The 26,878-nt window shown below is 45.4% G+C and overlaps 1 protein-coding gene across 1 annotated transcript; it reads left to right on the top strand.

The window, feature by feature from the left end:
• The first annotated feature begins 1,954 nt into the window (after positions 1-1,954).
• On the top strand, positions 1,955-26,583 carry LOC141076222 (uncharacterized). The gene is made up of 3 exons (XM_073563579.1): positions 1,955-2,020; positions 20,574-20,664; positions 24,532-26,583. Exons 1-3 carry the CDS (start codon positions 1,955-1,957, stop codon positions 25,632-25,634), a joined length of 1,260 nt encoding a protein of 419 aa, XP_073419680.1. The 3' UTR covers positions 25,635-26,583.
• Positions 26,584-26,878: the final 295 nt, after the last annotated feature.

Raw genomic sequence — 26,878 nt, 5'->3', positions numbered from 1 at the left:
AGCACACAGACGGCACATGTACAGCACACGGATGGCTCATGTACAGCACACGGACGACACATGTACAGCACATGGACGGCTCATGTACAGCACACGGACGGCACATGTACAGCACACAGACAGCTCATGCACAGCAAACAGACGGCTCATGCACGGCACACGGATGGCACATGTACATCACACAGACGGATCATGTACAGCACACAGACGGCACATGTACAGCACACGGATGGCTCATGTACAGCACACGGACGGCACATGTACTGCACACGGATGGCTCATGTACAGCACACGGACGGCACATGTACAGCACATGGACGGCTCATGTACAGCACACGGATAGCTCATGTACAGCACATGGACGGCTCATGTACAGCACACGGACGGCACATGTACAGCACACGGACGGCTCATGCACGGCACACGGATGGCACATGTACATCACACAGACGGATCATGTACAGCACACAGACGGCACATGTACAGCACACGGATGGCTCATGTACAGCACACGGACGGCTCATGCACGGCACACGGATGGCACATGTACATCACACAGACGGATCATGTACAGCACACAGACGGCACATGTACAGCACACGGATGGCTCATGTACAGCTCACGGACGGCACATGTACTGCACACGGATGGCTCATGTACAGCACACGGACGGCACATGTACTGCACACGGATGGCTCATGTACAGCACATGGACGGCTCATGTACAGCACACGGACGGCACATGTACAGCACACAGACGGCTCATGCACAGCACACGGACGGCTCATGCACGGCACATGTACAGCACACGGACGGCACACGGACGGCTCATGCACGGCACATGTACAGCACACGGACGGCACATGTACAGCACACGGACGGCACACGGACGGCTCATGCACGGCACATGGACGGCACATGGACAGCACATGTACAGCACACGGACGGCACATGTACAGCACACAGACAGCACATGTACAGCACACGGACGGCACGTTTACATGGACTCATAGACTTGTATTGGCGCTTTGTCATCTGTGCCGATGGGGAAACACGGACATGAGAGCAGTACCGGAGGTCAAATAGGGGACACGTGGCATCTGTGAAAAACATGACAGGTCGTGTGAAGGGGCCGTACAGTCACATAATAGAAAACAGCAGAATAAAAAGTGATTAATAACAAGTCCTACATGTCCCCCAAGCTACTCTGCTAAATCCCCTCTGGCTCCGTGGCCGATGGTTCGGGGGCCCTGATGGTTATTATTCACTTTGCAGCTATAATATAAGGTGAAGCCACAAGACCCCTGCAGACCAGTGCTGAGGCTGACGGAGACCCCCGGAGCCACAAGACCACTGCATCCCAGTGCTGAGGCTTACAGAGAACCCCGGAGCCACAAGACCACTGCAGACCAGTGCTGAGACTAGCAGAGACCTCCCGCAGCCACAAGACCCCTGCAGCCCAGTGCTGAGACTGACAGAGACCCCCGGTGCCACAAGACCACTGCAGCCCAGTGCTGAGACTGACCCCCGGTGCCACAAGACACCTGCAGCCTAGTATTAATACTCCCGGAGACCCCCGGAGTCACAAGACCACTGCAGCCCAGTGTTGAGACTGGTGGACACCCCCGGTGCCACAAGACCCCTGCAGCCTAGTGCTAAGACTCACAGAGACCCCCTGGAGCCACAAGACCACTGGAGCCCATTGCTGAGACTAGCAGAGACCCCCAGAACCAAGACTCCTGCAGCCCAGTGCTGAGACTGATGGAGACTCCTGGAGCCACAAGACTACTGCAGCCCAGTGCTAAGACTGTCAGAGACCTCCAGAGCCACAAGACCCCTGCAGCCCAGTGCTGAGACTCGCAGAGAACCCCGGAGCCACAAGACCACTGAAGCCAAGTGCTGAAACTGATGGAGACCCCTGGAGACCCAAGAACATTGCAGCCCAGTGCTAAGAATGACGGAGACCCACGGAGCCATAGAACACTGTAGCCCAATGCTGAGACTGGCGGAGACCCCCGAAGTCCCAAGACCACTGGAGACCAGTGCTGAGACTGATGGAGAACCCTGGAGCCACAAGACCATTGCAGCTCAGTGCTAAACTGAAGGAGACCCCCGGAGCCACAAGACTATTGCAGCCCAGTGCTAAGTCTGGCAGAGACCCCCAGAGTCACAAGACCACTGGAGCCCAGTGTTGAGACTGACAGAGACCCCCAGAGCCACAAGACCCCTACAGCTCACTGTTGAGACTGGCGGAGAAGCCCGGAGCTTCACAACCACTGCAGCCCAATGCTAAGACTGACAGAGACACCTAAAGCCACAAGACCACTGCAGCCCAGTGCTAAGATTGACGGAGACCCCTGGAGCCACAAGACTATTGCAGCCCAGTGCTGAGACTGGCAGAGACCCCCCCGGAGCCACAAGAACACTGCAGCCCAATGCTAAGACTGACAGAGACCCCCGGAGCATCGGTGCTTGAGCAATGGGGGATTTATCATTTCATGCTAATTATTTTTACATTCTCAGAAATCCCCTGTAGTGTCTGTTCACACTCACAATTTTTGCTGTGGATTGATCTACAGTGTTGGCAGGAAATATTCTGCTTTTTTGCAGCCTTTTCACTTACATTTTTGTGTCCCATTCATTTGAACAGGGAAAAAAACACTGCAGAAACTCTGAAAGACGACAGCAACAGATTTATACTGGCTGGTGTCCGTGTCTGGTCAGTGTCCGTGTTTGGCTGCTGTCCGTGTCTGGCTGGTGTCCGTGTTTGACTGCTGTCTGTGTCTGGCTGGTGTTTGTTTCTGGCCGGTGTACATGTCTGGCTGCTGTCCGTGTCTGGCTGCTGTCCGTGTCTGGCCACTGTCCGTGTCTGCCTGGTGTCCATGTCTGCCTGGTGTCCGTGTCTGGCCGCTCTCCGTGTCTGGCCGGTGTCCGTGTCTGCCCGGTGTCCATGTCTGGTCAGCGTCCGTGTCTGCCCAGTGTCCATGTCTGCCCAGTGTCTGTGTCTGGTTGGTGTCCGTGTCTGGATGCTGTCCATGTCTGGATGCTGTCCGTGTCTGGCCGGTGTCCGTGTCTGGCCGGCGTCCGTGTCTGGCCGGTGTCCGTGTCTGGCCGCTGCACTGGGACAGGCCGGAATAGTATAGTAGACGGCATTATTCCACACAATAGGATATTAAGCCCTGTTCACACTGCGCTTCTGCAGTGCGTCCGGGGGCTCTGCCTGAATCCCTCTAAAATAGGAATCACATAAATCCCCGTTGGGGTCACAGACGGCACTGACACCAGCAGAGGTCAAAGGAATTTGCTTTTTTTCTGTAATTGACTGATTTATTTCCTTAGGCCGGGTGCACACGATCAGGAATTGGCAGCGCTTTGGACGCAGCACATGTCCGCTGCCGGCTATTGAACGCAGGTGACTCCACATGTGATTACTGAGCCGTGTGGATTCACTGCATACAATAGATTGTAGGGTGAGATTTATCGCATCTCCACAAGATAAATAGACATGTTGTGATCTGGAAAGACGCCGCCGCATGTCCGTCTCTAAGGCTAGGGAATGTAGATTGTGAGCCTCATTGGGGACAATGCCACTAATGTCTGTAAAGCGCTGTGGAATTAATAGCGCTATATAAATGAGTAAAAATATATAAACTGCGGGGGTTCTGGCCTTTCACAAAATGTCAGCAGAGCCCCGGCAGCACCGTACACCCGCAGCGAAGCGCCACACATCTGAACGCCCCCTCATCCCAGCCTGCAGCAACGCTCCACTCTTGCTTCCTCTAGCAGCGACCCTGGGACCTCGCATCACCGCAGCCACCACCCCCCGGTAAGTAACTTATTAAAAAAAGTTATTTTCCTTTTCCTCTCTTCAAAATTTGGGGTGCGTCTTATAATCCGGAGCGTTTTATAATCAGTAAAATACGGTAAACTACTGATTCCTATTATGGCGACACTACAATTACAGGACTATATATACAGCACATATACACAGATACACACTATACATGGACACGCATTATATATACTTTATAAATATAGAAACATACACTATATGCTGTACATACAGTACACACACATACTGTGTATATAAAGTATATACACACAGAAACAGTCAGTTTATATATAGTATATACAGTATGCTCACATACATATACAGTTTAGATATTTACAGAATACAGTGCACACAAGCAGTATACAAGTATAACATACATACACATACCATATACTGTATGTACATGTATATATACATTATATATAAACTCACATGCACCACAGATATGCACACACATACTAATACACATATACAGGCACACACACTATATACTGCACATGTACACGCACAGATACACATATACATGTATACTTACCAGGTTCCACTCCTGTGTCTCCATTCAATGTCAGCAAGCAGTTAATCCTGAATGCTATCTCTGTGTTTTCAACTCTGCAAGCTTCTATATGGTAACCAGCTTTTCCAGTCTCTGCTCTGAATCCACTCCTGTGTCTCCATTCAATGTCAGCAAGCAGTTAATCCTGAATGCTATCTCTGTGTTTTCAACTCTGCAAGCTTATATATGGTATATAGTTTTTTTCAACTTACTCTGCTTGTCCCCTTATGTTGTGAGGTCAAGAAACTTTTCAAAGTGCTTTATGATCCATGTAGTGCTGGACATGTGTTTATTTGACCACAACATTTTATTGGGTCCTGGTGTCTCAATTTAGTGTGATTGATTAACGAGAAGAGAGAGAGGCCAAAAAAAAAAAAAGTTCTAAGTCTTATCCTCCTATATATTCAGACATAGCTTGGGGATAGCATTTATGCACACTTTATCCAAGTACAGTTTATCAAAGTACTGGCAGTTATAACATGGCAGTTAGACAGGGCAGGAGATAGGTAAGACATTTATATACATCTACTCCCTGTACATTAGGAGTGCAACAAATATATACCATATGCATTTGTGTAATTTTAATCCTGGCCACTGCATTCACACACATCCACCGCCCTGGCATTAACTCTCTACACTCCATCCACATTGGCCCCTCGCTTCTTTCCTCTCCTATGTATAGCACTCATGCTCTTTTCACATTGTTAAATTGCACAGATCCAGTCAGTCCCACCATTCAACATCAGAGACGCTCTCACAAATCAATTAACCATCTGCTCACTCTTTCTATCCTCCTTCTCCTAGTCGCAGGAGACATTGCTCCCAACCCTGGTCCCCCATGTTATAGAGAGTCAAACCCCCCGACTGCTACACTCAGAAACCCCTCTAATCTTATTAATATTCCCTGCATGCCATCTGTCTCTCTTAATTGTGCACTTTGGAATTCTCGCTCAGTGTGTAACAAACTCTCCTTCATTCATGACTTTTTCCTTTCTAATTCTCTTAACCTCCTGGCTCTTACTGAAACCTGGATCCAGCAGTCAGACACTACCGCTGCTGCTGCTCTTTCATACGGGGGGCTTCACTTCTCTCATACCCCAAGATCAGACAGTAGAGCTGGTGGAGGCGTTGGTCTGCTCCTATCACCAAAATGTACCTTTCAGGTTATCCCTCAAGTACCCTCACTTGTCTTCCCTTCTTTTGAGGTCCATGCCGTCAGACTCTACACCCCCTTCTCCATGCGAGTGGCGGTGGTGTATCGTCCTCCCGGCCCCTCCCATCAGTTCCTGGATCATTTTGCCACTTGGCTTCCACATTTTCTCTCCTGTGACATCCCTACCCTCATCATGGGAGATTTCAACATCCCCATTGCTCTTCCCCTCTCACCATCTGCTACTCACCTTTTATCTCTAACCTCCTCGTTTGGCCTTTCGCAGCTTACTAATTCTCCAACGCATGAAGACGGAAACTCCCTCGACTTGGTCTTCTCTCGGCTTTGTGCAGTGGATGATTTTGCAAACTCCCCTCTCCCGCTCTCTGACCACAATCTTCTTTCATTCTCTATCAAGAACTGCCAGGCTGCTCAGGTCACCCCCACTGTCCAGACTTATAGAAACATACAGGCCATTAACACCCAGAAACTTATGAAGAACTTGCAGTCTTCATTGGCCCCTATCTCCTCCCTCTCATGTCCTGATTCTGCATTGAAGCATTACAATGAAACACTTCAAACTGCCCTGGATGAATTTGCACCCCCTATAAATAGAACACCACAACGCAGACGGCGACAACCCTGGCACACGGTGCAAACACGTTTCCTGCAGCGGTGCTCCAGGTGCGCCGAACGTCTGTGGAGAAACTCCAATCTACACGAAGATTTCATCCATTTTAAGTTTATGCTTAGAACATACAACACTGCCCTTCACCTCTCCAAACAAACCTATTTCAACACCCTCATCACCTCACTGTCCAATAACCCGAAACGTCTCTTTGACACTTTTCATTCTCTACTCAATCCAAGAGTACAGGCCCCAACCACGGAGCTCCGAGCTGACGATCTGGCCAATTACTTCAAAGAAAAAATTGACCAGATCCGACAGGAAATTATCTCCCAATCACCTCATACCATGCACTGTCCTCCCTCCCCCACTGCATCTAACTCACTCTCTGATTTTGAACCAGTCACAGAAGAAGAAGTAAGCAGGCTCCTTACATCTTCTCGCCCAACTACTTGCACCAGTGACCCATTTCTGTCACAGCTCCTCCAGTCCCTTTCCCCTGCTGTCACCCCTCACCTAACTAAAATATTTAACCTCTCTCTCTCTTCTGGTATTTTTCCCTCCTCATTTAAGCATGCCATCATACATCCACTACTTAAAAAACCATCCCTCGACCAAAACTGTGCCGCTAACTATAGACCTGTCTCTAATCTTCCCTTCATCTCTAAACTCCTGGAACGCCTGGTCCACTCCCGTCTTATCCGCTATCTCTCAGAAAACTCTCTTCTCGACCCTCTCCAATCCGGTTTCCGCTCTTTACACTCCACTGAAACTGCCCTCACTAAAGTCTCCAATGATCTGCTAACAGCTAAATCAAATGGTCACTACTCCATGCTAATTCTCTTGGATCTCTCTGCAGCATTCGACACTGTGGATCATCAGCTCCTCCTCACTATGCTCCGTTCCATTGGCCTCAAGGATACCGTTCTCTCCTGGTTCTCCTCCTATCTCTCCGACCGCTCCTTTACTGTATCTTTTGCCAGTTCCTCCTCCTCTCATCTTCCCCTTACTGTTGGGGTCCCCCAAGGATCGGTTCTAGGCCCCCTCCTCTTCTCCTTGTACACTGCCCCTATTGGTCAAACAATCAGTAGATTTGGTTTCCAGTACCATCTCTATGCTGATGACACCCAATTATACGCTTCTTCTCCTGACATCACGCCAGCCTTTCTAGAAAACACCGGCGATTGTCTAAACGCTGTGTCTAATATCATGTCCTCACTATATCTGAAACTGAACCTGTCAAAGACTGAACTCCTGGTGTTTCCTCCCTCTACTAATGTACCTATACCCGACATTGCCATTTCTGTGTGTGGTTCCACTATTACTCCCCAGCAACAGGACCGCTGTCTTGGGGTCATACTTGATTCCGAGCTTTCCTTTGCCCCCCACATTCGATCACTGGCTCGCTCTTGTCATCTGCACCTCAAAAACATTTCTAGAATTCGACCTTTTCTTACCTTTGACTCTGCAAAAACTCTTACTGTTTCTCTTATTCATTCTTGTCTCGACTATTGTAACTCTCTTCTAATCGGTCTCCCTCTTACCAAACTCTCCCCTCTCCAATCTGTCTTGAATGCTGCAGCCAGGATCATATTCCTCACCAATCGTTACACCGATGCCTCTACCTTGTGCCAGTCATTACACTGGCTACCCATCCACTCCAGAATTCAGTATAAACTTATTACCCTCACTCACAAAGCCCTCCATGGCTCAGCACCACCCTACATCTCCTCCCTTGTTTCAGTATACCACCCTACCCGCGCCCTCCGTTCTGCTGATGACCTGAGGTTAGCATCCTCAATAGTCAGAACCTCCCACTCCCGTCTCCAAGACTTTACACGTGCCGCGCCAATTCTTTGGAATGCACATCCCAGGTCAATACGATTAGTCCCCAATCCCCACAATTTTAAGCGTGTCCTGAAAACGCATTTATTCAGACTGGCCTATCGCCTCAACACATTAACCTAATCTATCCCTGTGTGGCAGAGCCAAAAGTTTTACCATAACCAGGTTCCCCGCATCATTCTCCCACATGCTTTATGCATCCATTAGCCCTCTGTGTCCGTACTGTCACACACCTAACATTATGGCTGGTCCATACAATCAGGGCAACTGTTACCACCCACCTTTCATGTCTACCTCTTTCCCAATAGACTGTAAGCTTGCGAGCAGGGCCCTCTTTCCTCTTGGTATTTGCTATAATCTACTGTATGTGATTATTGTTATGCTGTAATGTCTATTGTCTGTACAAATCCCCTCTGAAATGTAAAGTGCTGCGGAATATGTCGGCGCTATAAAAATAAAATTTATTATTATTATTATTCTGTGGTTTCACTTGCACAGATCCATTCCCAGGACAGTGCTTTATGAGCAGCCATGATGTGGACTCAGGAGGAGATGACACAGACACACAGGGCTGCAGGCATCTTCCTGGCCATGCTTTGATCTCTGCTGTGTTGTAATCGGCCCCTTCCCACTCACTCTCAACTTCTAACCTGACTGTAGGGAGAAAGAGAGAGAGGGGCTGGAGGGGGGTTTAGGAGAGATGCTCCGGGACTACAGAGGATGCACAGCGTTATTGACTGCTGTAAACCGTCTACTATAGAGCGAAATTGGGATTTATATCATTGTAACCGGTTGTTGTATTGTTTACTGGTTTTTCTTTTTTTTATTGTTTTTCTCACAGTTTGTACAAGAAAAACAAAATGTTAGTAATTCTTTGTTTTGTTCAATAAAATTTATCTGATTGAAAAAAGAAAGGTGATAAAGTTGTTAATAGATGAAACGATAGAAAATACCAAGATCACATGAGAAGGTGCTCGTATGAATTCACAGATAAATGTGGTTGCTCATTGACAAGGAGGTTATATCCATGCATGCAAGGGACATATGTATCCAAAATAAAAGAGGCACCCGGGCCAGAAATTCATAACCCCTCTGACATAGCTGAGGCATGTTGTTGCTGTTATAGCTCGCTCTATAATATCCATGGATAATACCACGACATGCCACCTAATATTCTGGAAAGAAAAATTGACAAATATATTATGGACGCTGCTCTTCCTTCCTTACAGACCCCTGAGCAGGAGGAACTAGACAAAGCTGTCACTGAGAAAGAGATCGGAGAGGCCATTACATCATTCCCTATCGGGAAGAGCCCTGGGCCGGATGGAGGCAATAATAGATTTTATAAGATGTTTGCACCCCAGTTATTACCATTTTAGGAGAAGTGTTCAGTAATATCTCAGAAGACTCCCTCTCTGCCCCTTAATTACTTGAGGCTGACATAACATTGTTTCTGAAAGCCTGGAGAAGAACCAAATGTCGGCCCTAATTTTCATCCAATATCACTAATTACTGTAGATGTGAAAATACTCTCTAAAGTGATTACAGCCCGGCTCTCCCACTACCTGCCCTCAATTGTTACCGATCATCAGGTTGGCTTTATTAAGGACAGAGAAGCTCGTGAGAAAACATTGTTATTAATGTCACATGCGGAAACCCCGGGGATCCCAATGTGCCTTGTTTCTGCCGACACTGAAGAAGCGTTGGACATAGAGCCCGGACTTTCTTGAAGATCACCCTACGACATATTGGGTTGGGCCTTTTCTTGTTATCTATCATTCTCTCCTTATACACTGACCCTAAACTGATAATTAGGGGAGACGGCCTTCTATCTGACACATCATCTATTAATAATGGGACGAGGCGAGGGCGTCCCTCATCACTTCTCCTATACACACCGGTGATGGAGCATTTAGTGGTGGCATTATGTATAAATCCTGATATTAGTGGGTTACTATAGGCTCACAGCTCTATACACTCGCTCTATACACAGGTGACTTGTGGCTCTATGTTTCACCCCAATGATCTCATTTCCCTCTGTAATAAAGGAATTCGGAGATTTCGGCCATGGAAGGAATTTTATAGTCAACTCCTCTAAATCAGAAGCCATGAACATAATGCTGACCTGACACAACTAATTTCTATCTTTCCCTTTAAGTGGCAGAAAGACGCAATTAACCCCTTCATGCTGCGGGACATTTTCGTTCTTTTGCTTCTATTTTTTCCTTCCCTTCTTCCCAGAGCCATAACTCTTTATCTCTCTGTCCACATAGACATATGAGGGCTTGATGTTTGCGGGGCGAGTTGTACTTTTCAATGACTCCCTTAATTTTACCACATAGTGTACTCAAAAACGAGGAAAAAATTCCAAGTGCGGTGAAATTGTGAAAAAAACAATTCTGACATTGTTTATTGTGAATTGTTTTTGTACATTTTGTGGTAAAATTGACCATGTAATATGATTCTCCTCATCACTATGATTACGGCAACACCAAACATGTCCAGTTTTTATTATTCTTTTAGTGGAGAAAAAAAAATCTGAGGTTTGGAAAGAAACATTTTTGGAGCAGTTTCTCCATTTCCCGAGCCCCGTAACATTGTTATTTTCCTCCGGTAGAGCTGTATGATGGATTATTTTCTGCAGGACGAGATAACGTTTTTATTAGTACAATTGTGATCGCTCGTTACAGCATTTTTTGTGGAATTGTGCCATCCATAAATACGTAATTTTGTCATTCTCAATGTTTTCTATTTCCGGTGTTTACTGATCGGATTAATTGTTTTTATGTTTTTTACAGAGGGGTAAAAGACACACAGGCAGTGCTGTACAAAAACAACAGATAATGTAACAAAAAAGAACAGCGAGCACCGAAGGAGATAAAAACTGCCAAGATCCTGTTATTAGAGAAGCCGATAAAGGCAATAATGTAGAGTTAGTAGCAATGGACAATATAGTAAGGAGCAGAAAGACAGCGATCAGAGAGCAGCACAGAGAAAAACAAGAGCTGATCCCACAAATAACGAGAAGGAACAACTAAGATCTTCTCTGAGATTTCACATAGAGAAGGGACGATTGTCTAAGGAATATCAGAGAAACTCTTCCCTGAATTTCCACACAAGCCGCATTGGTGTTATATTCCTAAAGTCCACAAAGACACAGCACCCCCACCAGGCCGCCCGATAGTGTGCGGGGTCGGATCAGTAACAGAATCTTTCTCTACATTTATAGACCGGTGTGTGAGACCATTACTGAGAATAGCACCTGCTCACATCAAGGACACCGGAGATTTATAGAGAATTGTGTCCAATATAGATTGGCAGGAGGGTTATAAATTGGCTTTGATCGACGTCGGGAGCTTGTACGCACGAATTCCACAAATCACAGGACTGGAAGCAATAAAAAATCTATGGAAAAAACTGCTGAAACAGATGACTATATTGGATTCATCCTGGAAAGCCTGAATGTTATATTGTCCCATAAGGCCTTCTCTTTTGGGAGCAGCTGGTCCACCCAGATGACGGGGACAGCGATGGGGGCGACAGATGCTGCAGTTTCACTAATTTGTTCTTGTCAGACTTTGAAAATAAATATATTTATAGTGTAAACCCCCCCTGACACCTCCGTGGATGATGTGTTTCTGGTGTGGGCTGGGACAGAAAGGGGTTAATGATTTCATGAAATATTTGAATGAGGAGAATAAGGTTAATATGAGATTTATTCACAATTTGCACAGAATAACTTAGATTTCTTAGGTGTGAATATTATCTGCCATGGTCTCTCTGAATTCACCCTTATTTCTACTGGTGAAATTTTCCCAACCAAAACTCCCATGTCATGTTCCACCAGTTATGTCACATACGTGATTATATGCTCATACCAGAAATTATATGTGGGAAGGACGACCCAACCCCTCCACAAAAGGCTGAACTCACACCGTCCCAATACTCCATAGGGTTTTCTCCAACATGGGCTTTCACGTCACTGCACCATCAAACACAAGAAAGATTCCACACAACTGAGAATATTCCCCACAGAGGAGATTCCCCCACAGGGTCAGAATCGCATTGGACAACTACATCGGGAAGAAATCTTCTGGATTTATAAACTAAACCCCCTTACTCCAAATGGCCTCAGTGAGATTACAGATGTTACAGAGGCTCCTGCTGCACCAGCCTGGGATAAGTCAGATCATCGCCGGATCCCCGAACACCTCCTGTGACCCGGCTCCACCAGCGCTGCCGACCCCCCCCCCGGGTTTACTGAATTCAGACTGTGGGACAGACCCCCATTTGATGCATTAACTTTTGCCCTATTATCCTTCTGAAAATTTGGGGTTCGTCTTATGGTCCAGTGCGGCTTATAGTCCATACCAATGAAGGGACTGCTGGGACCGTAATGGGGTCCATCTGAGACCCCAATGCAGAAGCCACATGTCCTGAGAGCTGGACCTGCTGGACCACAAATTGTCATTTCTCCAGGATACCAAATAAATAGTTGTCACGTAGACCCTGGAGACCCTGTCTGACATGCTCAGCATGCTCCTCCAGAGGACGGGAGTAACTCACTATATCATCCAGGAAAATTACCACAAATCTACCAATCAGTGAGAAAAATATAATTACTGACATTGTCACAGACTGCCGGAGCATTGGTTACCCTGAATGGCGGCATCAGGTTGGGTTTTCTTACAATGAATATTGGATTTATGTTGGGTCCCCCTGTCCCTGACAGCCGGTGTCATTTCCCCTACAGAGGCTAATCCACAAGGGCACTGAGGTGCGAGACTCGGGTGAGTTTCTCCCAAGTGTGACCCCGACCTCAGCCGGACTCTGGAAGGGGGGAAATAACCGAGATTTGGGCATTTTAGCTCCTGGTGTGGAGTCGATAGCACAATCATATGCCGCCATATAGTAGACGGCCGGTAACTGGTGAGAATTCCCTCCTGTGTGGGGTCTATTTCCCTCCAGAGAAATCACACGTTACATTCCACACATAACACTGTGTAGAGAAGGCGGCGCGGGGTAATTGTGCCAGTAGTGAGGGGCGAATAATGGCGGGAATGTCACTGACTGAGGAGAAGTCTCCATGGAGCGTCTTCACTCCGGAGATCATGTGACCCCTGACTCCTCCCCTCCTGTGACCTCATCACAGGTCCTGTGCACAGAGCAGCCATATATGTGGAGTGCGGCTCTGCAGGTTAGTGATGGGCAGTCCGGCTCTTCTGGCTCCTTTCCCCATTTTTCTCCCTCCTGTCCCTTCACTATAAAGCCTGGGCCTCATTATACAGCTGTACAGGGGTCTAGTGAAGGCTTTTTAGCCCTTTCCTCAATCTGTAGCTCCTGGGAACAGGCCCTCACTCCTGTCCCTTCACTATAAAGCCTGGGCCTCATTATACAGCTGTACAGGGGTCTAGTGAAGGCCTTTTAGCCCTTTCCTCAGTCTGTAGCTCCTGGGAACAGGCCCTCACTCCTGTCCCTTCACTATAAAGCCTGGGTCTCATTATACAGCTGTACAGGGGTCTAGTGAAGGCTTTTTAGCCCTTTCCTCAGACTGTAGCTCCTGGGCACAGGCCCTCACTCCTGTCCCTTCACTATAACGCCTGGGCCTCATTATACAGCTGTACAGGGGTCTAGTGAAGGCTTTTTAGCCCTTTCCTCAGTCTGTAGCTCCTGGGAACAGGCCCTCACTCCTGTCCCTTCACTATAAAGCCTGGGCCTCATAATACAGCTGTACAGGGGTCTAGTGAAGGCTTTTTAGCCCTTTCCTCAGTCTGTAGCTCCTGGGAACAGGCCCTCACTCCTGTCACTTCATTATAAAGCCTGGGCCTCATTATACAGCTGTACAGGGGTCTAGTGAAGGCTTTTTAGCCCTTTCCTCAGACTGTAGCTCCTGGGCACAGGCCCTCACTCCTGTCCCTTCACTATAACGCCTGGGCCTCATTATACAGCTGTACAGGGGTCTAGTGAAGGCTTTTTAGCCCTTTCCTCAGACTGTAGCTCCTGGGAACAGGCCCTCACTCCTGTCACTTCATTATAAAGCCTGGGCCTCATTATACAGCTGTACAGGGGTCTAGTGAAGGCTTTTTAGCCCTTTCCTCAGTCTGTAGCTCCTGGGTACAGGCCCTCACTCCTGTCCCTTCATTATAAAGCCTGGGCCTCATTATACAGCTGTACAGGGGTCTAGTGAAGGCTTTTTAGCCCTTTCCTCAGACTGTAGCTCCTGGGAACAGGCCCTCACTCCTGTCCCTTCACTATAAAGCCTGCGCCTCATTATACAGCTGTACAGGGGTCTAGTGAAGGCTTTTTAGCCCTTTCCTCAGTCTGTAGCTCCTGGGAACAGGCCCTCACTCCTGTCCCTTCACTATAAAGCCTGGGCCTCATTATACAGCTGTACAGGGGTCTAGTGAAGGCTTTTAAGCCCTTTCCTCAGTCTGTAGCTCCTGGGAACAGGCCCTCACTACTGTCCCTTCACTATAAAGCCTGGGCCTCATTATACAGCTGTACAGGGGTCTAGTGAAGGCTTTTTAGCCCTTTCCTCAGTCTGTAGCTCCTGGGAACAGGCCCTCACTCCTGTCCCTTCACTATAAAGCCTGGGCCTCATTATACAGCTGTACAGGGGTCTAGTGAAGGCTTTTTAGCCCTTTCCTCAGACTGTAGCTCCTGGGAACAGGCCCTCACTCCTGTCCCTTCACTATAAAGCCTGCGCCTCATTATACAGCTGTACAGGGGTCTAGTGAAGGCTTTTTAGCCCTTTCCTCAGTCTGTAGCTCCTGGGAACAGGCCCTCACTCCTGTCCCTTCACTATAAAGCCTGGGCCTCATTATACAGCTGTACAGGGGTCTAGTGAAGGCTTTTTAGCCCTTTCCTCATACTGTAGCTCCTGGGCACAGGCCCTCACTCCTTCCCTTCACTATAAAGCCTGGGCCTCATTATACAGCTGTACAGGGGTCTAGTGAAGGCTTTTTAGCCCTTTCCTCAGTCTGTAGCTCCTGGGAACAGGCCCTCACTCCTGTCCCTTCACTATAAAGCCTGGGCCTCATTATACAGCTGTACAGGGGTCTAGTGAAGGCTTTTTAGCCCTTTCCTCATACTGTAGCTCCTGGGAACAGGCCCTCACTCCTGTCCCTTCACTATAAAGCCTGGGCCTCATTATACAGCTGTACAATGGTCTAGTGAAGGCTTTTAACCCCTTTCCACTGAAGGTACTGTCACACTTAGCGATGCACCAGCGATCCCGACCAGCAATATGACGCGGTCAGGATCGCTGGTGCATCGCTAAGTGGTCGCTAGTGAGCTGCCACACAGGCAGATCTCACCAGCGACATCGCTGGGGACAGGGGTCGCTACTTACCTGTCACACCAGGTGATCCTGCGTCCTCCCGCCCGCATCCACGCTCGTCACTCGTCGTGACAGCAGGAAGCGCCGCAGGAAGCAGACGACAAGAAACAGTCCAGCCTGTTCTAGCGCGATCAGCGATAACCAGCGGGGGAGCGGGTTGTAGATAAGTATCAGACACAGTGATTTCGCTAGCAATATCGCTATAACGTCACAAGTTATAGCGATATTGCTAGCGATATCTCTTAGTGTGACATGCCCTTGACTGTAGCTCCTGGGCACAGGTCCTCACTCCTGTCCCTTCACTATAAAGCCTGGGCCTCATTATACAGCTGTACAGGGGTCTAGTGAAGGCTTTTTAGCCCTTTCCTCAGACTGTAGCTCCTGGGATCAGGCCCTTCAGTCCCTTCGCTATAAAGCCTGGGCCTCATTATACAGCTGTACAGGGGTCTAGTGAAGGCTTTTTAGCCCTTTCCTCAGACTGTAGCTCCTGGGAACAGGCTCTCACTCCTGTCCCTTCACTATAAAGCCTGGGCCTCATTATACAGCTGTACAGGGGTCTAGTGAAGGCTTTTTAGCCCTTTCCTCAGACTGTAGCTCCTGGGAACAGGCCCTCACTCCTGTCCCTTCACTATAAAGCCTGGGCCTCATTATACAGCTGTACAGGGGTCTAGTGAAGGCTTTTTAGCCCTTTCCTCAGACTGTAGCTCCTGGTCACCATGTGATCTCACCATAACCCTAACAAGCTAATTAACGTGTAAAATCTTGGTCAAAATTATCTCAGTACACAAATCTCCCAGGATGCCCAAAGTTTTGCATCACCCCTTTTTCCTTTTTGCAATTATGAAATTGTAAAAAAGTCTATATATATATTTTTTTTTATTATTGTTGCCTAAAATACAAAGGCCATGTGTCATCTTAGAGGTTCGGCCTTTTAGAGATCATTTCATCTTCGTCTTACTACTGCTCACAATAACGGTCATTTTGACCCGGGGCGCCCACACTTTTACATGCCGCTGTCAATGCTTCGTCCTTTTGGTGCTCAATATTTAATAGGTTCTTGCTATTAAACTTAATGAAAAGTTTGGTGAATTTCTTTGAGCTGTTATTACTAGAGATGAGCGAATATTGTCGGAGAAGTTGTTATTGGCTAATATCGCTTACCGAATAGCTGCATCGGGACCCCGGATCCCTGGAGCGCTCCCGATAATCAGCTGCATGTGTCGCCCTCCATGCAGGTGCTGTGACTATCACACAGCGCGACACACGCAGCTGATTATCGGGAGCGCTCCAGCACACTGAGTCCTGCACACACTGAGGCCCCTGATCATGTGACCCCTGACTCCTCCCCTCCTGTGACCTCATCACAGGTCCTGTGTGCACAGAGCAGTCATATATGTGGCAGACACTCCTGGATCTTCTGCTTTCTGGGCCAGTTCCTCCTGTGAGACCTATTAACCCTTTCGCTCCCTGTATTCTCCTTTCTCACAGGACAATATCTGAATTCGGACAGTGTGACAGGAATATAAGCAATGTGGAAGGAAAAAATGACAATTTTACTTTTTTTCTCACAAAAATGTGACTTTGCCCCAAAATTGGCAGCGTAACAAATCCTTATTTTCCCCACTGTAGTTTGTAGACTCCATATACAGATCCCTTAAGTGCGAATGGATGTTGCAGGCAGCAGATCGCTCTCCACGGCGTCTCCAGACTCTGTCACGGCTGTCACATGTGCTCAATGTGAACCTGCTTTCATCTGTGAAAAGCACAGGGCGCCAGTGGTGAATTTGCCAATCCTGGTGTTCTGTGGCAAATGCCAAGTGTCCTGTACGGTGTTGGGCTGTGAGCACAACCCCCATCTGTGGATATCGGGACCTCAGACCATCCTAATGGAGTCAGTTTCTAAACGTTTGTGCAGACACATGTTCATTTGTGGCCTGCTGAGTATCATTTTGCAGGTCTCTGGCAGTGCTCCTCCTGTTCCTTCTTGCACAAAGGGGGAGGTAGTGGTCCTGCTGCTGGGTTGTTGCCCTCATACGGCCCCCTCCACATGTCCTGATGTACTGGCCTGTCTCCTGGTAACACCACCAGCCTCTGGACACTACACTGTCAGACACAGTAAACCTTCTTGCCACAGCTCACATTGATGTGCCATCCTGGATGAGCTGCACTACCTGAGCCACTTGTGTGGGTTGTAGAAGTCCGTCTCATGCTACCACAAGTGTGAAAACACAACCAACATTCAAAAGTGACCAAAACGTCAGCCAGAAAGCATTGGTACTGAGATGTGGTCTGTGGTCCCCACCTGCAGAACCACTCCTTTATTGAGGGTGTCTTGATAATTGCCAATAATTTCATCTGTTGTCTATTCCATTTGCACAACAGCATGTGAAATTGATTGTCAGTCAGTGTTGCTTCCTAAGTGGACAGTTTGATTTCACAGAAGTTTGATTTACTTGGAGTTATATTCTGTTGTTTAAGTGTTCCCTTTATTTTTTGAACCGTGTATATAGATGGATAGATTTTTTTTTTCTTTGCATTGGAGGGTCCAATTCCAGCTATTGCTGTGGGATCTGTGATTTCTATCTACTCCACTGTGTACAGGATAATAGAGTATAATAAAGTAGTTATGGCCGTGACGTAACTAACATTGTGCAGTGACTCTGCTTTCCATATAGTGATGGATATTTCTTGTTGGTGAAACTGTGATTTTTTTCCACTTTAAGCCTTTTTTAAACCCCTCTGATCAGTGCGATCATACAACATACAAGCCTCTGATGGCTCCGGTGATGCCCTGTACTCCTGTAGTGCCGTGTATCATCACTGCCTGTCAGTGTAATACTAACGGCCCCATACACATGAGATCAGAGTTGGCTGAGCGGTCATTTGGCAGACGGCGATCTCTCCCGACTCCCCCATACACACAAATATTCCAGCTTTCTGTGGTCTGTATGAGAGAGTCGCCTCCAGACTCCTCTAGAGGAGGATTATCTACACGAAGAACAGACGGATTATCCTCTGAAATTCAGGATGCCGGATCCTTCTCTGCCCTGACATCATCTGTCGGGAGGCCCCGAAATACATTATATGGTCGGCCAAACCCCCCGAAATCAGAGCTTTCATGGAACTTTAGTCTAATGTGTATGGGGGGTTATAAGGTAACTTATTGGACGCTGTCTCTGGCCCGGCCTAATAGACCTTCATACATTGCAGCCCAGACCCCATTATTAGGCATGTAAGTATCGGAGTAACTAGGCCGCCCCATACTATCGAGTACTTGGAGGCGGGGGGCTTTCAGCCAAACTCTGTCACACCTTCTTAGATGCCATGTTTGCTTCTCACAGCAGCAAGTGGTTAAACTGTCAGGGTTTTTGTTGAAGCCTCATCTGTGCCGTCCCTGCGGTGTACATCTATGTTCTGGGGACCAAAAAGATTAATTTCTTTTTAATAAATGTTTAATTGTTAAAAATTATAAAATGTGTCTTCTGCTTTTTGCATATTTTTTTCTTCTTACAAGAATTGTTGGAGCCAATTTTCTTTAGAAACATTTTAATATCGGCTTTTTCTGGAGTTTTTCTTGTAATATAGGAAAGCCTCAGGCCAGAAATAATCCCCATAAATCACTGTACATGGAGACTTTGGGATCAGATCATTTCTGTCCGTTGTGTTTGTGAAAACTAAAAATCTTTTCTAAAAGCCTCAAACTTCTGTGTGTGACTCAGAGCTGAGATCTAACGGGAGAGAAGATTCCAGTGCGGGGAAGATGGGAAACCTTCATATAGACGGCCGGTGGGGATGGAGGCAGTGACCGACTCTGGCCAAACCTGTCTCTAGAGCCGTAGTAGAAGATGAAGATGTTGTCCTCATCATGAAGGAGTTATTTCTCATGTCGCGTGTAATGAATATCTCCTGCAGTATTGCTAATGCCGATTCCAGTGTCGGTAATGAGACGAGAATTAGCGTTATGGAAGATGAGTCTATGAGGAACATGTTCAGCTGCCGACTCCGAGGAGGAAACTGCTTGTTGTCTGTGGCCTAAATATATAGGTTTTATTAGTAGATGTCAGGGAAGAAAACTAAACCCTGTAAGATAATAAATCTCCTCATATGTTTCCCGTATTATCTCCAGTAATTGTATTATTACACAGGATTCTTATGATGTTACATCGGATCATCTTCTTCTCATTCAGGTCTCTACAATATCGGATCCTCTCAGTGAAGATCTTCTACAGAAGAGAATTTTCCTGATTTACCCATCAAGGATGGATATGGACAGAGACAAGATGGCAGAGAGGATATTACACCTCACCCTAGAGATCCTCTTCCGTCTCACTGGAGAGGTGAGAGATTCTGATGACGTCACATTACATCATTCTTATCTATGGGAATAACAGATGGACAGAACTGGAGAGGACTCTGGAAATGTCTGTAGTGAGATTTATTAATGTGTCGCTCCATAACCAGGATTACACAGTGGTGAAGAAGACCTCTAGTGATCGCTGTCAGGACCCTGTGTCTGAGGGATGGGGAAGACCCCTGAGCCCAATCACGGGGCCTCCACCTCACCCCCTGATCCATGAGGACATCAATGACCAGAAGATCCTAGAACTCATCTACAAGATGATTGAGCTGCTGACTGGAGAGGTGACACTGCTGGGAATGCTGGGACATTATACAGTAACACTATGAAGGGATCGGGGGATGACGGTATCATTGTATGTGTCAGGTTCCTATAAGGTGTCAGAATGTCGCTGTCTATTTCTCCATGGAGGAGTGGGAGTATTTAGAAGGACACAGAGATCTGTACAAGAACGACATAATGGAGGTTCCCCAGCCCCTCACATCACCAGGTAATAGACAGGACTAAATACACACGGCCTATAATTATCTGTATGTAGAGAATGAATTCAGTCCCTGTATGTGTTTCCTCCAGATCTATCCAGTAAGAGGACAACACCAGAGAGATGTCCCCGTCCTCTTCCTCCACAGGACTGTAACCAAGAAGATCCCAGTGTTCCTCAGGATCATCAGGTAGATGGAGAGAAGGTGTCAGGAGATCTCCCCTATGATGTGTAGACGGCTGTGAAGGTCTTGTGCTCAGTCTTGTTTTATCCACCAGTATTATGTGTTTTATACTTGTGTAATGAGAACGGTGGAGATGGCAGGATTAGAGCTGATCATAGATGGGACTTCTCCATCTGTCGGTGACTTTTACAATATTTGTTTCAGGGTGAAGATCTGACCCATATTAATACTACAGAGACATATGTGAGAGATGATGAGTGGTGTAAAGAGGAGATTCCCACATATGACTACCCAGGTGAGTAGTAACCACTGAATGCAGAGAAGTTACAGATTCCTCTCAGTCACCGGCTGTGGCTGCTTTATCGGTGGTGTAGTCCGGCCGTATTACCATGATCACCATTTTGCCTCTAGACCACAACATTCTCCTCCACCCAAAACTGTTCAAATGACTTTGGGCATTGAAAGCCCTTTTCTATAAACCTTACGACCTGGAGGATCCACCTACCCCCTGGGATTAATAATAAGAATCCCATGTAAAATGCTAAAATGCCTTTGGATGATACCAAAACAATTTGTTCACCCTAGGCACAAGCCACATCAGCTCCTATAAACATGGAAACACTGGAGAAAAAAGGGAGCAAAACGATGATTGCAAAAATATTAATAATTTTTATTAAATATCGTACAAAGAAGTGCCCAAAATCATGATGAGGTGCCAATATAAAGCAGATGAAGACATACCCGACCATCCCCTCGTCCATCCAAGATAGAAATAATGTCCTCATATATGTATTTTAGACATCATGCCTATAAAGTGGAAGCCCAAATTATAATACCGCCCTACAAAAATCAATGGCCATATGGCTCAGATTACTTCAAGTAAATCCCCTGAGCAAAGCTCAAAAAGTAAGGAGGAGAGACATATAATGTCCTTAGGGTGCATTGAATCTGGACATAAACAAGGGCGACCACCAATGAAAGACAGAAATAAATGTCAGATCAAAATCTTACCAGAGGATGCAGGAGGAAGAGGGGAAGCGTCTGGCAGTGACCCCGATGCGCGTCTCGCGGCGCAGAAAGGCCGCTTTATCAAGGAGATAATAACCATATCTCCACAGGACCTTCATATACCCTGTGACCCCGGTCACGTGACCGGGATCAACCAATCATCGCGGCCTCATCGGCGCATGCGCTCTGAGGTCGGCAAGCACCGCTGCACAGAACAGGCGTCATGCTGAACACAGGACACCGGTCAAAAGACAAAGGCGCCCGTGTACAACACAAAGACGCCCATCTGTCAGCAGCACAATTACCACCGCAGAGAGATGCGCACAGCCGCCCATAATTGTATCCCATATATAGGGTAAATGGAAATCCCAAAAAATCCATACCGGGAAGATGAATGATTTTTAAAGGGGTCATGGCCATTCAAAAGAATCATCACATACATACATGGATATACATCACATATAGCCCAGGCGATAAAGAGTCTCATATATTAAATACGTCAAATGCATAAAACGAATATATGGTCATGACACATACAACTATAAAGGCCACTAGATCCGATTCACATGTTTGATATAATATGCTCATAATTATATCCCATACATGGGAAGAACCCTAAGGTCCATGCACACAATAATCCTAAGCGGGTCATGACCGTAAAAAAAGTCATCACATGTATATAAATGTACATCGTATATGACATAAACAGTGAAAAAATCTCACATACTAAGTACATAAAATACATAGAATACAATATATGGTCATGATTCCCACAACTGTAGAGACTGCTGGATGCGGTTCACATAGATATGGTACAGGGTGAGGGTCCAAGGAGATATATGGTGTCCTCAAGGTCACTAACTATAAATTATTGACATACAAAAAAAGATTAGTGAAAATAAAGAGTAAAAATTAAAAATTAAAAACAATATAAAAACAACACACTGCCAGAAAAAAGGAGGGAGTGTGATATAGACCTGTGGAGGAAAAGGGACAGGAGGAATTCTCATTACCTATATATTATATGCCTATAAATATACCCAGATATCCATATGGAATATACTATAAAGAGAATAATGCAAATCATCCCATTGGGAATCCATTAACAAAAAAGAAAATAATATCCGGGACCAATTGATGCATAATTGTTAAATCTCCAAAGACTATAGGAATGGGGCCAAGCTCAAAACTTCATTGAGTCCATTAGGGGTCATGGTGTCCAGTTGAATGAACCACCTGAGTTCCATCTGTGATAAAAAAATGTTTGTTGTCACCACCCCTAATCCCCATATGAAGCGCATCAATCCCTCTAGTTCTCTTCTCATCAGATGGGACAAGGGAACTCCAGATTAGACAGAGAATTTCCTGTGGAACTTCAAACATGATTTACTATGCCACGTGCCCTTGTCCCAAAATATATGTGGGTCTGACAACAAGAGAACTCAGGATTTGAGTGCGCGAGCATGTGCGGGACATTGGCGCGGCCAAGACAGTGTCCGATATTGGGGATCTGAAAACCATTCCCCAACATTATAGATCATGTCATAATAGCGATGCGACCTTATTGAAGATTAGAGGGATTGATGCGCTTCATATGGTCTATGCGGCTTCATACTCTAATTACACCAGAGAGGTTTCACCCCTAGTTACTCATTTATTACTGATGGAGACTGTGGAGTTTGACCATTTCAGTAGTTCCTAATCAGGCCCCATTATTAATATCTGATGTGTGTCACTTTATGTGGTGGTAAGTTTGGAATTCTTCACAAAGGATAATAGAAAACAAATGGATCTTAGAAATTGTTTTCCAGCTTCGCACTATACCCTACATACGATTGTACACTACTGTCTGGGCACATGGCAGTGTTCAGAAGGGAAGGAGCGCCATTTAGCTATTTGAATGCAGATCTAGCTGAATAGTTTGCAGACACAATGTATTGGGAGCACTGTTCATGGTCACCTGGCAGCTCAAAAGATGTCCCCCATGAACATGCTTGGCTCTATCTTCTCTGCTTTCCATATCCCAAGGATTGCCTTGCTCATCGCCCTTTAACACCCATACATGAATCTGGACTTACACTGGGACCCCTAGGCTTGGACCATGGTGTTACCTGCTATTCTGTGGTGTTAGATGGCGAGAAGAATAGTCAGGTAGCTGGGTCAGAACCAGAAGGACAGAATACAGAATCAGAAGACACAAGAGTAGTCAGTAAACGGGCCATGGTCACAGCAGGAAACAAATACACAAGCCGCAAGCTGAGCACAGAGGACTGAACCAGAGGAGAACAGCGCTGTATCTGGCAGATTCCGGCCATGTGCTTTGCACTTTAGTAGGGTGTGGTACTTTCCAATTAGCTGAAGTAGGGAGCAGATTACTCCAGCTGGACAGCAGGAACAGATCCCAGATGAGATTGGACACACCATATGCAGAAGCCCTAATATAACTAAATGACAGAAAACCAGAATAGTCGAAATCCCCATAAAGTGATTCCATTTTATAAATTAATTCACTGAGGGTTATAATCCTTAGGAGGAGTGAATATTGTGACTCCACAGCCACTTTCTGGAAATTAACACACAGTGGATGTTGGAGAGTGAAAATTACACATTTGCCATTTTCTTACCCAGCACATAGTGCCCAGATTGTTCTCCAGGAGACACCGCAAATTAAATGGGTTCTTCTCACTATAATATTGCTAAATACAGGGATCCTAAATGTTGTTTGCGCACACTGCAAGACTCCGAAGTGAGAGCGGATTTTGCTGGATTGGTTTATGGAAACCTTGTTGCTTTTCAGCAGCCTTTGAGCCACTAATAGTGTGGGAACCTCTGTTTTTCCATTGACAGATGATGGACCTGAGTGGGGACTTGTTTTTTGTGAGATGAGAATTGGTATTTTTTTCATCTACATAACATTGATTGGTTTCTTTATATTCGATATTTGGGAGGCAGAATGAACAAACAGTTGAACACCGCACACTACTGGCTCATCCAACAAGGTTTTCTATTAGACTGTGAACTGTCATTGTCTTGGGAAATAATTAAAGTTTTTTACATAGCTTGCCATTTTTATGGACGGTATAAGTAGAAACGTTCAAAAATATAAAAAACTCAAGGATATTTTATTTTAAAAAGTTTTTTTTTATCTTAGCAGATGTCTGTACCAGGAGATCAGAGGGACAGCTGACATCTTCAACTTTCAAATCTGATGATCTTGAGATCCTACAAGACACAACTGAAGTGATTACTGTTATTCCAGATATATTATCTATTCACAGCAAAGATCTGTCATCTGATCCTATGAAACAGGTCCCATCTTCTGATTCATTACTGACTACTAAGGAAAATCAAAGTCACAAAAGAGGCATTAAAAAACAAACTGCTCCTAAAGCAAAGAAGTCATTTTCATGTTCAGAATGTGGGAAATGTTTTAACAAGAAATCTCATTTTGTTACACACCAGAGAACACACACAGGGGAGAAGCCTTTTTCATGTTCAGAATGTGGGAAATATTTTGCATCAAAATCAAATTTTGTTATCCACCAGAGAACTCACACAGGGGAGAAGCCTTTTTCCTGTTCAGAATGTGGGAAAAATTTTGCACAGAAATCAAATTTTGTTATCCACCAGAGAACTCACACAGGGGAGAAGCCTTTTTCCTGTTCAGAATGTGGGAAATGTTTTAATAATAAATCTGATTGTGTTAAGCACCAGATAATCCACACAGGAGAGAAGCCTTTTTCGTGTTCAGAATGTGGGAAATGTTTTAATCTGAAATCGGTTCTTGATAGACACCAGAGAGCACACACAGGGGAGAAGCCTTTTTCCTGTTTACAATGTGGGAAATGTTTTAACACTAAATCTGATTGTGTTAATCACCAGAGAATCCACACAGGGGAGAAGCCTTTTTCCTGTTCAGAATGTGGGAAATGTTTTAACACTAAATCAGATTTTGTTAAGCACCAGAGAATCCACACAGGAGAGAAGCCTTTCTCATGTTTAGAATGTGGGAAGTGTTTTAGACAGAATTCACATTTTCTTACCCACAAGGGAACTCACACAGGGGAGAAGCCTTTTTCATGTTCAGAATGTGGGAAATGTTTTATGAATAAATCATATTGTGTTAGGCACCAGAGAACTCACACAGGGGAGAAGCCTTTTTCCTGTTCAGAATGTGGGAAATGTTTTACCACTAAATCAGAATGTCTTAAGCACCAGAGAATCCACACAGGGGAGAAGCCTTTTTTATGTTCATAATGTTATAATGTTAGAATAGTTTTAACCAAAATTGAATCTTCTTAAATGGGTTGTCTCTTGTCATTCCTCATGTTTGCTGACGAAAGGATAAAACTAAACCTTATTGCAAATGTAAAACTATACCCATAATTCACCCCCTGAAGGTTAGTCGGAAAGTGACTAATAGAAAAAACATATATCCCACATCTCAGTATATAGGGTGAGGTGACGTTTACACACTCACTCTCATTTCTACGGGTTTCATCGTCCTCACCAAAGGTGACTCATTAAGAGACTATTTAATATTGACCTATATTCAAGAGAGACTAAATGAGAAAAAAAAAAACTAAAATCATATATCATGTTATCCGAAACAGAAAACTAACCACATATTGGCAGATCCCAAACACCAAACTATATACTTCGGAAGCTTATAAGCCACTCCAGTGTCAGGAATAGATAGTATGAATTTGAATTTACCAAACGGTTGCAATGAAATAAAGAGTGAAAAATTTAAAGGGGTGTGAATACTTTCCATACCCGCTGTATCAGTAAAAATAACTCCTCTTTATTAGGTTAAGTATAAAAGAATTGCACCATTTTCCGATACCCGTCACGTCTCCATTTTTCATGATCTCGGATCGGGTGAAAGACTATTTTTTGTGTGCCGAGCTGACGATTTTAATGGAGACCATTTTGGTGCAGATATGATCTTTTGGTCATCCTTTATTGCATTTTAATGCAATGTTGTGGCGACCAAAAAAAGTAATTCTGGCGTTTTGACATTCTTTCTCGTTACGCCATTTAGTGATTGGGTTAATTCTTTTTATATTGATATATTCTGAATATGGCTATAACAAATATGTGTTTGTCTGATTTTTTACTGTTTTATTTTGAAAGGGGGTGACTTGAACTTTTATATTTTTTTATATTTTTTAAAACATTTTTTTTACTTTTAGCATTGTGAAGACATGCAGCATTGTATCTTAATTAACCAGACAGCTATTTTTAGCAAATGAAGAATAATAGAATGTTATCTGTATATTGGCTTTAAATTTAAGTGTTGATTTCTGGTTGGTCAAGAAAACAGACTTTTGTTTGTGTAAGTCGGTAATATTGACTTTTATTGTGCGCTTATCCTTGATCACTGGTGATGTTTGCTGATATGCTAATTATGCATTGTGTTATGGAACCAGTTTGTTGACTTCTAAAGCAGAGAGGGAAAAACTATGCAAATAGTTTAAATAATCAAGTAATGCTATAAT

Source organism: Dendrobates tinctorius, unplaced genomic scaffold (assembly GCF_039654945.1).
Source record: "Dendrobates tinctorius isolate UK_male_01 unplaced genomic scaffold, ASM3965494v1 ptg000395l, whole genome shotgun sequence".
Taxonomy (NCBI): Eukaryota; Metazoa; Chordata; class Amphibia; order Anura; family Dendrobatidae; genus Dendrobates; species Dendrobates tinctorius.
The sequence above is the reverse complement of the archived record's forward strand: the minus strand, read 5'-3'. Positions and strand labels throughout refer to the sequence as shown.